Source organism: Coregonus lavaretus (genome assembly GCF_964263955.1).
Source record: "Coregonus lavaretus genome assembly, contig: HAP1_SCAFFOLD_1784, whole genome shotgun sequence".
Lineage (NCBI taxonomy): Eukaryota > Metazoa > Chordata > Actinopteri > Salmoniformes > Salmonidae > Coregonus > Coregonus lavaretus.
Genome location: NW_028158197.1, coordinates 80,770 through 93,765, shown reverse-complemented (window position 1 = coordinate 93,765; position 12,996 = coordinate 80,770). Strand labels below are relative to the sequence as shown.

At 37.9% G+C, this 12,996-nt stretch overlaps 1 protein-coding gene across 1 annotated transcript; it reads left to right on the top strand.

Moving 5' to 3' along the window:
- Positions 1–1,255: 1,255 nt before the first annotated feature.
- LOC311124340 (uncharacterized protein) lies at positions 1,256–6,338 on the top strand. Its single transcript, XM_084198502.1, has 3 exons — positions 1,256–1,896; positions 3,862–4,832; positions 5,996–6,338. Exons 1-2 carry the CDS (start codon positions 1,614–1,616, stop codon positions 4,491–4,493), a joined length of 915 nt encoding a protein of 304 aa, XP_084054628.1. The 5' UTR covers positions 1,256–1,613; the 3' UTR covers positions 4,494–4,832; positions 5,996–6,338.
- Positions 6,339–12,996: the final 6,658 nt, after the last annotated feature.

Genomic DNA, 12,996 nt, shown 5'->3' with positions numbered 1-12,996 from the left:
GTTTGTTCAATATAGGCCTACTGCAAAAGCAATAGGATTTCAAACTGAATAAACTAGGAATTCAGGTGAGGACTCATTCACAGTCACATAGGCCCACATTTGGTTTGACAAACTGGTGTAAAATTCCTTTCCAATCGTTTCACCGTTGCTTTCAGTTAAATTATGGCATGAAATTGTATAAATTCAGAAAGACTTGCTTACCGTCTGATTCACTGGTGGGAGATTTACATTTACATTTCAGTCATTTAGCAGACGCTCTTATCCAGAGCGACTTACAGGAGCAATTAGGGTTAAGTGCCTTGCTCAAGGGCACATCGACAGATTTTTCACCTAGTCGGCTCGGGGATTAGAACCAGCGACCTTTCGGTTACTGGCACTACGCTCTTAACCACTAAGCTACCTGAAGATGGCCTTGGAGGATATGAAGCTGTTGATATAGGGCCCTGGTCAGTGTCCAGTTGTTCCGATGATGTCACACCTGAGAGTGCCTTCTCACCAATAATGGCCCCAATGCGCTGGTCAATCTCAGATACCTCAGGGCCTGCATGCCCCCCCTCCAGTTTAAGCATATGTCTCTTATGTTTGCCAATGGATTTTTTGGTCTCTGATTTTAAATCAAACCATTTCTTTTTTACATCTTCAAACGAGCGACGTTGTCCAGAAACAGAGTTCACGGAATCCGGTGATCTCCTTCCATGCCTCCGTTTTGTTGGTGCCTTTAAAACCACTGGAAACACTACTAAATATTATGCCTCGTTTGGCATTTTACCTGTTGCAGTAGAATTTATATTTCAGAATTACTGAAGTTCCTTTTTTCGTTTGGTGATCGGTGGACCACCACCGTCTGTGCGTCTTTTGGACATTCTCCAACTTTTCTTGCACACCGCCCTGAAGTGTCATGTCCTTATATGGGAATAATGCTAATTAGGAACAACTGGCACACGCTTTCAATTACGAAGACGTGGGATTCATCATTCCTAAGGAGACAGGTGCGAACAATTCTGTTGTTTAAGAACATGTCATGAATCCGACTTAAACATTTCTTAGGGAGTTTATTAAAGAACAAAGTTTAGAAAATTCTTACGTAGATATTGGTGAATGAGGCCCATGGTTTGCCAGAATATAGTTTTTGTTCAACTGTGTTACCCACTACAGTCAGCAGATGGCGATGTGAGTCTTTCAGGTGATGATTATTGCGTGACGTATATTCTAGTGGACGGGACGGGACGCTTTTTCAACAACAGCAATTCGACCACTTCGGTAGCGTGCTAGCCAACATAAAACCAAAATATTGAAGGTCTTTAGACCATTTTTGTGTATATTAACATCAGTGTTTTAAACACACTGTCTGTGTATTTACCAGTTACTCCATTTGATTTCATATTTACGTTATTAGTTATCTGGCCTCCTGTAGCTCAGTTGGGAGAGCATGGCGCTTGCAACGCCAGGATTGTGGGTTCGATTCCGACGGGGTGCCAGTATGAAAAATGTATGCACTCACTAACTGTAAGTCGCTCTGGATAAGAGCGTCTGCTAAATGACTATATATGTTTTAAAAAATCTGGCTAACTAACACTAGGCTAATGCTAACTAGCTAGCTAACATCCCCAACCATGAACTCACTACGCTACTCTCCTCCTGCTAAAGAAGAGGAGGTCTGTTGGACGGAGAAAGAAGCCCTCGTGAAAGAGGAGGAGGAAGAGGAGGCTGTTACAGTTAAACAAGAAGTAGAGGATGAAGCTGTTACAGTGAAAGAAGAGGAAGAAATTACAGTGAAAGAAGAGGAAGGAGGTTTCAGAGTGAAAGAGGAAGAGGCAGTTTTTGGAGTGAAGGAGGAGGGGGAGATTACTGTCACATTGGAGGAAGAAGAGGAGACTGGAGAGCTGATTAACACCAGTAAGTAGTATTTTAAAAACAGTGGCACAAACTCTGTAGTTGTTGAACTAATGTGTAGTCTTACAGACAGTTCAGCAAAGCATTATATAGACAGAAATGATTGCATGCATGCAAGGCCCATTGCGACCCAAACGACCAAAAACCTAATCCTACTCATTTAAATATCATAAAAGCATTAAGACAAATTCAAGTTATGAAGAGTATTTTCGAAGCTATTCTAATGAAGTGTTTAATATCCTAAATTTGTAGCTTTAAATAGGAATAATTAAGAATGTCAGAGTCAATGCTATTCTCAATCACATTTATTTTGAATGACAAATATTTTAGATCACAAGAAGTTAAACTGAGCAAACAGCACATCATTTTCAAGATATCAACAGTTGCTTCGGTAAAACTCTGAAGAATACATCTCAGAATAAACTCAATGTGGTGAATGCACAAGCTAAGATCTGATGCATCAATATCCATCCCATCCACAACAGTTATGGATGTTACGGATATCGTAACGGTGAAAAACCATCCTGACAATGAAAACAGAGAAACCAATTATAGACCATATAAAACCTTGATGAAAGTTAGCTTTAGAGTGAAATGTTCAAGATGATACGATGTTTTACAAAAACTTTTACTAAAAAACGTAATGGATGTTACCTGTCTATCCCAGTGATCCCCCTATCTTTAAAAGACTGTCGAACACGCAAACAAAACTCAAGACACTTCAATATGGTCTTCATTGCTTCATTAACATCTGATCTTCATAACTAATACTGGGAGACAGCTGTAAGTGAAAGAACCAGCTCTGTAAGCCCTTTGTAAAGGCTTTGAAATATGATTGAATGAAAAGCCTTTTTCTAGACTTGGCTTCCTACTCTGTAATTCTCAGGACATTTAATCCATACCCAGGCCTCCTTTAATACTCCATAATGTTTCATCATTAGATGCTACAGGCCTCGTTTAAGACCCCATAATGTTTCATCATTAGATGCTACAGGCCTCCTTTAAGACCCCATAATGTTTCATCATTAGATGCTACAGTCCTCCTTTAAGACTCCATAATGTTTCATCATTAGATGCTACAGTCCTCCTTTAAGACTCCATAATGTTTCATCATTAGATGCTACAGGCCTCCTTTAAGGCTCCATAATGTTTCATCATTAGATGCTACAGGCCTCCTTTAAGGCTCCATAATGTTTCATCATTAGATGCTAAAGTCCTCCATTAAGACTCCATAATGTTTCATCATTAGATGCTACAGTCCTCCTTTAAGACGCCATAATGTTTCATCATTAGATGCTACAGTCCTCCTTTAAGACTCCATAATGTTTCATCATTAGATGCTACAGTCCTCCTTTAAGACTCCATAATGTTTCATCTGTTGGTGAAGCCTCCTTTAAGACTCCATAATGTTTCATCTGTTGGTGAAGCCTCCTTTAAGACTCCACAATGTTTCATCTGTAGGTGAAGCCTCCTTTAAGACTCCATAATGTTTCATCTGTAGGTGAAGCCTCCTTTAAGACTCCATAATGTTTCATCTGTAGGTGCTACAAAAGCAAAAATTGAAAGATGAGAATTGGTGTCATATTAAGCTTTGCCTCTTGCTCTGTAGTATGATTAGTATTTTGATTTCAATAAAACATTTCTTACATAAATTTATTAATATTGAAAAATATTAACATTAATATTGAAAATATACACTTTTATTAGGCTAATTTGTCAATATATTGTTGAGCATAATATACTCTATGGACATATCAAAGTTCCAGCGTGGGATCTCTGCTTCTTTTAGTGATATGATCCATTTGGTAAGCATTACCAACATAATGGAAGTAAAAATGTATTTAAATAGTTTGCCCTCTGCTGGTGATTTGCAGGTCAAAGGAGGGCTGATTTGGATTCAACCTCCTAGCAAGAGAGTTGTGGAGGTTTCATTCAGGTCTCTATTTAAATAAACACTGTCTTTGGCAGGAGAAAGACCAGACTCAGAGGAAGCAGAGACGTCCAAACCAGCAAGACGACGCCACTGCTCCCACTGTGGAAAGGTTTTTAACCAGTTAGGGGACCTGAAACAACATGAGAGAATACACACAGGCGATAAACCTTTCCAATGCTCCAAGTGTGGAAAGAGGTTTGCCCATTTAGGGCATCTGAAAGAGCATAAGAGATTACACACAGGGGAGAAGCCTTACCAATGCTCCCTGTGTGTACAGAGATTTTCCTCATCAGGGTGCCTGAAATTCCATGAGAGGACGCACACAGGCGATAAACCTTTCCAATGCTCCCAGTGTGGAAATCGTTTTTCCTTGTTAGCGAGCCTGAAAAGACATGGGAGGACACACACAGGAGATAAGCCTCATTACTGCTCCCAGTGTGGAAAGAGTTTTAACCGGAAAGGACAACTGGAACAGCATGAGAGAATACACACAGGGGAGAAGCCCTACCACTGCTCCCAATGTGAAAAGAGTTTTGCCCGGTTAGGGGACCTGAGAAGACATGAGATGATGCACACAGGAGAGAAGCCTCATCACTGCTCCCAGTGTGGAAAGAGTTTTAACCAGTTAGGTCACATGAAAAGACATGAGAATACACACAGGAGATAAGGATGTAGGCTGCTGAACAGAAGGACATAGGACAGATGTAGGCTGAACAGTAGGACATAGGACAGATGTAGGTCCAATACATGGTGGATCAGTAGGCCGTAGAGACTCTGAATGTGTCTTGTGTATTGACTTTCCAGTGTTTTCCGTACTGCATGTATTATAGTGGATTGGGTTTGTGGATTTGTTTTCTGACTTCACAAAATGAATTTCCATGTAAATGGACAAAGTATATCGTATCGTACCGCTGCTCTCCTTTTGAGAAAAGTAAAATCCAGTTAGAGGAAGGTTTCCCAAACTCTACCCCAAAGGGTAGATCAGCTTTAATGTTGCAGATAGATTGTAGCTTCCGCACTCTTGGCATTCTCTCAACCAGCTTCATGAGGTAGTCACCTGGAATGCATTTCAATTAACAGGCGTGCCTTCTTAAAAGTACATTTGTGGAATTGATTTCCTTCTTAATGCGTTTGAGCCAATCAGTTGTGTTGTGACAAGGTAGGGGGGGGTATACAGATGATAGCCCTATTTGGTAAAAGACCAAGTCCATATTATGGCAAGAATATCTCAAATAAGCAAAGAGAAACGACAGTCCATCATTACTTTAAGACACATAAGGTCAGTCAATACTGAAAATTTCAAGAACTTTGAAAGTTTCTTCAAGTGCAGTCGCAAATACCATCATGCTCTATGATGAAACTGGCTCTCATGAAGACCGCCACAGGAAAGGAAGATGCAGAGTTACCTCTGCTGCAGAGGATAAGTTCATTAGAGTTAACTGCACCTCAGATTGCAGCCTGAATAAATGCTTCACGGAGTTCATGTAACAGACACATCTCAACATCAACTGTTCAGAGCAGACTGTGTGAATCAGGCCTTAATGTTCGAATTGCTGCAAAGAAACCACTACTAAAGTACACCAATAAGAAGATCAGACTTGCTTGGGCCACGAAACACGAGCAATGGGCATTAGGCTGGTGGAAATCTGTCCTTTTGTCTGATGAGTCCAAATTTGAAATGTTTGGTTCCAACCTCTGTGTCTTTGTGAGACGCAGAGTTGGTGAATGGATGATCTCCGCATGTGGGGTTCCCACAGTGAAGCATGGAGGAAGAGGTGTGATGGTGTGGGGGTGCTTTGCTGGTTACACTGTCTGTGATTTATTTAGAATTCAAGGCACACTTAACCAGCATGGCTACCACAGCATTCTGCAGCGATACGCCATCCCATCTGGTTCACGCTTACTGGGACAATCATTTGTTTTTCAACAGGACAATGACCCACAACACACCTCCAGGCTGTGTAAGGGCTATGTTACCAAGAAGGAGAGTGATGTAGTGCTGCATCAGATGACCTGGCCTCCACAATCCCCCGACCTCAACCCAATTGAGATGGTTTGGGATGCAAGTTGCACCGCAGAGTAAAGGAAACAAAGCCAACAAGTGCTCAGCATATGTGGGAACTCCTTCAACACTGTTGGAAAATAATTCCTCATGAAGCTGGTTGAGAGAATGCCAAGAGTGTGCAAAGCTGTCATCAAGGCAAAGGGTGGCTATTTGAAGAATCTCAAATATAAAATATATATTGATTTATTTAACACTTTTTGGTTACTACATGATTTCATAAGTGTTATTTCATATTTGATGTCTTCACTATTATTCAACAATGTATAAAATAGTACAAATAAAGAAAAACCCTTGAATGAGTAGGTGTGTCCAAACATTTGACTGGTACTGTACATCTACATGATGTATCGTTACACAATGTAGGCGCAGTATAGACCCAACTGCATATCTTGATATTGTTGTAACCTTATGTTTAAAATACTCACTCATTAAAAATCTGTTCTGATCAACACATGATTCTCTTTGTACTTTTACATATCATTTTATTCTTTAATAAAATACATGAAAAACTAACGTTTTGTTTGAAAATAAAATGAAGATTTTACCTAAATTTGTTACTTTTGGGCAATATACAATATTGATTGAGGAACTATTTGCTGAGGAATGTGACTGTTTTTCTGGATTGTCTGAACTGTATTTTACTTTGTTTTGTACTTTCCGATTTTGATTAGATTTGGTCTATAAATGTTATGTGCAGGAAAGAGACCCTGGTCTCAATGGTGGCTTCCTGTTTAAATAAAGGTAAAAAATATTGATTTATTTATTCATATTTATTGTATACAGTATATCAATGTAGAGCTCATGTAAACCATGATTGACCACACACTCCAGCACATTAGGTGGCGGCAAACACCCTAAAGGTTTGTTTGCGGACCACCATTATACCATAGAAAAAGATGCTTCTTCAACAACAACAACAACAACAAAGCTACTGATTCAACCACCTCGGTAGCTTGCTAGCTAATATAAAACCGAAACATTGAAGTTCTTTAGAACATTTTGGATATATTAATCTGAGTGTTTTGAACACAATTCTGTTTACGTATCTACTAGTTAAATTCAACTTAATTTTATTGTTCTATTTGTTGAGATTGATACTCAGCCTAGCACTAATGCTAATCGCTGATGCTAGTCACTAATTAGCTAACATCCCCAACCATGAACTTAGCTACTCCCCTGCTAAAGAAGAGGAGGATATTACAGTGAAAGAAGAGGAAGAACATTTTAGAGAGGAAGAGGATGCTATCTCAATAAAGGTGAAGGAGGAAGAGGAAGGAGAGGAGGAGGAGACTGAACATGACACCACTGAGTATAGCTGCTCTTGTCAAAATAAAAGCATGGCATGTGTGCACAAAAAAAGGAAGAACTTGTGGGGGACTTTTATTTTGACATGAGGTAAGCAGAGAAAGTGGGTATGGAACAGACTGTTTAATAGATATATATTCTGTCTCATTCCTCCCGTTTTAAGTACCAACAGTCCAGCCCACTGGTACAGTAGTGTATAGTACAGCACAGCAATGTTTCTGAAACTTACAGAAGGAAAATAACTAATCAGAAACTAAGTATTGATATCAGTTGTAAAATAACTCATCAGAAACTAAGTGTTGATATCAGTTGTAAAATAACTCATCAGAAACTAAGTGTTGATATTAGTTGTAAAATAACTCATCAGAAACTAAGTGTTGATATCCGTTGTAAAATAACTCATCAGAAACTAAATTGAAGTGCTGATATCAGTTGTAAAATAACTAATCAGAAACTAAGTGTTGATATCAGTTGTAAAATAACTCATCAGAAACTAAGTGTTGATATTAGTTGTAAAATAACTCATCAGAAACTAAGTGTTGATATTAGTTCTAAAATAAATCATCAGAAACTAAGTGTTGATATTAGTTGTAAAATAACTCATCAGAAACTAAATTGAAGTGTTGATATTAGTTGTAAAATAACTCATCTGAAACTAAATTGAAGTGCTGATATCAGTTGTAAAATAACTAATCAGAAACTAAGTGTTGATATCAGTTGTAAAATAACTCATCAGAAACTAAGTGTTGATATCAGTTGTAAAATAACTCATCAGAAACTAAATTGAAGTGCTGATATCAGTTGTAAAATAACTCATCAGAAACTAAGTGTTGATATCAGTTGTAAAATAACTAATCAGAAACTAAGTGTTGATATTAGTTGTAAAATAACTCATCAGAAACTAAATTGAAGTGCTGATATCAGTTGTAAAATAACTCATCTGAAACTAAGTGTTGATATCAGTTGTAAAATAACTCATCAGAAACGAAGTGTTGATATTAGTTGTAAAATAACTCATCAGAAACTAAGTGTTGATATTAGTTGTAAAATAACTCATCAGAAACTAAATTGAAGTGCTGATATCAGTTGTAAAATAACTAATCAGAAACTAAGTGTTGATATCAGTTGTAAAATAACTCATCAGAAACTAAGTGTTGATATCAGTTGTAGAATAACTCATCAGAAACTAAATTGAAGTGCTGATATCAGTTGTAAAATAACTCATCGGAAACTAATTGTTGATATCAGTTGTAAAATAACTCATCAGAAACTAAGTGTTGATATTAGTTGTAAAATAACTCATCAGAAACTAAGTGTTGATATTAGTTCTAAAATAACTCATCAGAAACTAAGTGTTGATATTAGTTGTAAAATAACTCATCAGAAACTAAATTGAAGTGCTGATATCAGTTGTAAAATAACTCATCTGAAACTAAGTGTTGATATCAGTTGTAAAATAACTCATCAGAAACGAAGTGTTGATATTAGTTGTAAAATAACTCATCAGAAACTAAGTGTTGATATTAGTTGTAAAATAACTCATCAGAAACTAAGTGTTGATATTAGTTGTAAAATAACTCATCAGAAACTAAATTGAAGTGCTGATATCAGTTGTAAAATAACTCATCAGAAACTAAGTGTTGATATCAGTTGTAAAATAACTCATCAGAAACTAAATTGAAGTGCTGATATCAGTTGTAAAAGAACTCATCAGAAACTAAGTGTTGATATCAGTTGTAAAATAACTAATCAGGAACTAAGTGTTGATATTAGTTGTAAAATAACTCATCAGAAACTAAATTGAAGTGCTGGTATCAGTTGTAAAATAACTCATCTGAAACTAAGTGTTGATATCAGTTGTAAAATAACTCATCAGAAACGAAGTGTTGATATTAGTTGTAAAATAACTCATCAGAAACTAAGTGTTGATATTAGTTGTAAAATAACTCATCAGAAACTAAATTGAAGTGCTGATATCAGTTGTAAAATAACTCATCAGAAACTAAGTGTTGATATCAGTTGTAAAATAACTCATCAGAAACTAAATTGAAGTGTTGATATTAGTTGTAAAATAACTCATCAGAAACTAAATTGAAGTGCTGATATCAGTTGTAAAATTACTAATCAGAAACTAAGTGTTGATATCAGTGGTAAAATAACTCATCAGAATCTAAGTGTTGATATCAGTTGTAAAATAACTCATCAGAAACTAAATTGAAGTGCTGATATCAGTTGTAAAATAACTCATCAGAAACTAAATTGAAGTGTTGATATTAGTTGTAAAATAACTCATCAGAAACTAAATTGAAGTGCTGATATCAGTTGTAAAATTACTAATCAGAAACTAAGTGTTGATATCAGTGGTAAAATAACTCATCAGAATCTAAGTGTTGATATCAGTTGTAAAATAACTCATCAGAAACTAAATTGAAGTGCTGATATCAGTTGTAAAATAACTCATCAGAAACTAAGTGTTAATATTAGTTGTAAAATAACTCATCAGAAACTAAGTGTTGATATTAGTTCTAAAATAACTCATCATAAACTAAGTGCTGATATCAGTTGTAAAATAACTCATCTGAAACTAAGTGTTGATATTAGTTGTAAAATAACTCATCAGAAACTAAATTGAAGTGCTGATATCAGTTGTAAAATAACTCATCTGAAACTAAGTGTTGATATCAGTTGTAAAATATCTCATCAGAAACGAAGTGTTGATATTAGTTGTAAAATAACTCATCAGAAACTAAGTGTTGATATTAGTTCTAAAATAACTCATCAGAAACTAAGTGTTCATTTGCTTTTAAAATCTCAATGGTTTTAGTAGGTCCTTAATATTTAGCTATAAGGTATAGGGAGGCGGGGCACGTAGCCCTTTCCTGCAGTCAAATGTCCAAATCGCTCTCTGGTGGCCTCAAGGGTGGAATGTTATTCATATTTTTCAGAATTTCATAATTCATAAAATCTTACGAATGTAACTCTGAAAATCTGGTATTTCTATGTTAAACAATTTTGTTCTACAGTATTTCAGTGTTCATAGCACCCTATACTATTCAGGTCTGGAATTGGCCTTTAAAACAGACCAATAACATCACACTACCGTGCTATACTATTCATAATGTGACGAGATCCTGAGGCCCATTGTCGTGCCATTCATCCACCGCCATCACCTCATGTTTCAGCAGGATAATGCACGGCCCCATGTCGCAAGGATCTGTACTCAATTCCTGGAAGCTGAAACTGTCCCAGTTTTTTCCATGGCCTGCATATTCACCAGACATGTCACCCATTGAGCATGTTTGGGATGCTCTGTAATGACGTGTACGACAGCGTGTTCCAGTTCCCACCAATATGCAGCAGCTCGAGTGGGAAAACATTCCACAGGCCACAATCAACAGCCTGATCAACTCTATGTGAAGGTGTAACGCTGCATGAGGCAAATGGTCACACCAGGTACTGACTGGTTTCCTTATATGAACTGTAACTCAGTCAAATCTTTGAAATTGTTGCATGTTGCGTTTATATTTTTGTTCAGTGGTGAAGGATGTATTGCCCGAAGGAAATAGTAAAATTGTATTATACTGGGAAAGATGGGTTAGTCTGTGGACGTCTAAGGGTTGGAATTAAGATTAGAGTGATTGGTTGATTTGAGGATGCACTTGGAGTCCAGTACAAATAGGAGGAGGCTATAGGAGAACGCTACCATAGTGCCAACTGTAAAGTTTGGTGGATGAGGAATAATGGTCTGGGGCTGTTTGTCATGGTTCGGGCTAGGCCCCTTAGTTCCAGTGAAGGGAAATCTTAACGCTACAGCATACAATGACATTCTAAACGATTCTGTGCTCCCAACTTTGTGGCAACAGTTTGGGGAAGGCCCTTTCCTGTTTCAGCATGACAATGCCCCTGTGCACAAAGCGAGGTTCATGAAGAAATTATTTGTTGAGATTGGTGTGGAAGAACTTGACTGGCCTGGACAGAGCCCTGATCTCAACCCCATCGAACACCATTGGGATGAATTGGAACGCCGACTGCGAGCCAGGCCTAATCGCCCAACATCAGTGCCCGACCTCACTAATGCTATTGTTGCTGAATGGATGCAAGTCCCCACAGCAATGTTCCAACATCCAGTGCAAAGCCTTCCCAGAAGAGTGGAGGCTGTTATAGCAGCAAAGGAGGGACCAACTCCATATTAATGCCCATGATTTTGGAATGAGATTTTTCGATGAGCAGGTGTCCACATAATTTTGGTCATGTAGTGTATTTAATGTTTGACCCCATCCCTCAGCTATATACCAAAACAGTGGCAGGGTGCCAACTTTGTTGTTGTTTGAACTGCAGATTGCCTCTTTAGGTCTAGTAGCCTATCAAATAACAATAATGTACACTTAAAGTGTATCCTATACTGACTAGTCTATTTATCCATTAGGTCTAATAAATGGATCCTATACTGACTAGTCTATTTATCCATTAGGTCTAATAAATGGATCCTATACTGACTAGTCTATTTATCCATTAGGTCTAATAAATGTATCCTATACTGACTAGTCTATTTATCCATTAGGTCTAATATATGTATCCTATACTGACTAGTCTATTTATCAATTAGGTCTAATAAATATTGCCACTCCTATTTGCCATATCTTCAATCTAAGCCTACTAGAAAGTGTGTGCCCTCAGGCCTGGAGGGAAGCAAAAGTCATTCCGCTACCAAAGAATAGTAAAGCCCCCTTTACTGGCTCAAATAGCCGACCAATCAGCCTGTTACCAACCCTTAGTAACGTTTTGGGGAAAGTTGTGTTTGGCCAGATAAAATGCTATTTTACAGTAAGCAAATTGACAACAGACTTTTCAGCACACTTATAGGGAAGGGCATTCAACAAGCACAGCACTTACACAAATGACTGATGATTGGCTGAGAGAAATTGATGTTAAAAAGATTGTGGGGGCTGTTTTGTTAGACTTCAGTGCGGCTTTTGATATTATAGATCATATAGTCTGCTGATGGAATGGAATATTACTTTACTGATTACACTGTTTGACAGGTACAGTGGGGGGGAAAGTATTTAGTCAGCCACCAATTGTGCAAGTTCTCCCACTTAAAAAGATGAGAGAGGCCTGTAATTTTCATCATAGTTACACGTCAACTATGACAGACAAATTGAGATATTTTTTCTCCAGAAAATCACATTGTAGGATTTTTAATGAATTTATTTGCAAATTATGGTGGAAAATAAGTATTTGGTCACCTACAAACAAGCAAGATTTCTGGCTCTCACAGACCTGTAACTTCTTCTTTCAGAGGCTCCTCTGTCCTCCACTCGTTACCTGTATTAATGGCACCTGTTTGAACTTGTTATCAGTATAAAAGACACCTGTCCACAACCTCAAACAGTCACACTCCAAACTCCACTATGGCCAAGACCAAAGAGCTGTCAAAGGACACCAGAAACAAAATTGTAGACCTGCACCAGGCTGGGAAGACTGAATATGCAATAGGTAAGCAGCTTGGTTTGAAGAAATCAACTGTGGGAGCAATTATTAGGAAATGGAAGACATACAAGACCACTGATAATCTCCCTCGATCTGGGGCTCCACGCAAGATCTCACCCCGTGGGGTCAAAATGATCACAAGAACAGTGAGCAAAAATCCCAGAACCACACGGGGGGACCTAGTGAATGACCTGCAGAGAGCTTGGACCAAAGTAACAAAGCCTACCATCAGTAACACACTACACCGCCAGGGACTCAAATCCTGCAGTGCGAGACGTGTCCCCCTGCTTAAGCCAGTACATGTCCAGGC

Bases quoted from the DNA above. Each gene is read 5' to 3' on its own strand.
- LOC311124340 (XM_084198502.1), top strand. From the start codon at position 1,614: ATGAACTCACTACGCTACTCTCCTCCTGCTAAAGAAGAGGAGGTCTGT. The intron at 1,897-3,861 runs GTAAGTAGTATT...TGTCTTTGGCAG, and splicing joins TGGAGAGCTGATTAACACCA to GAGAAAGACCAGACTCAGAG.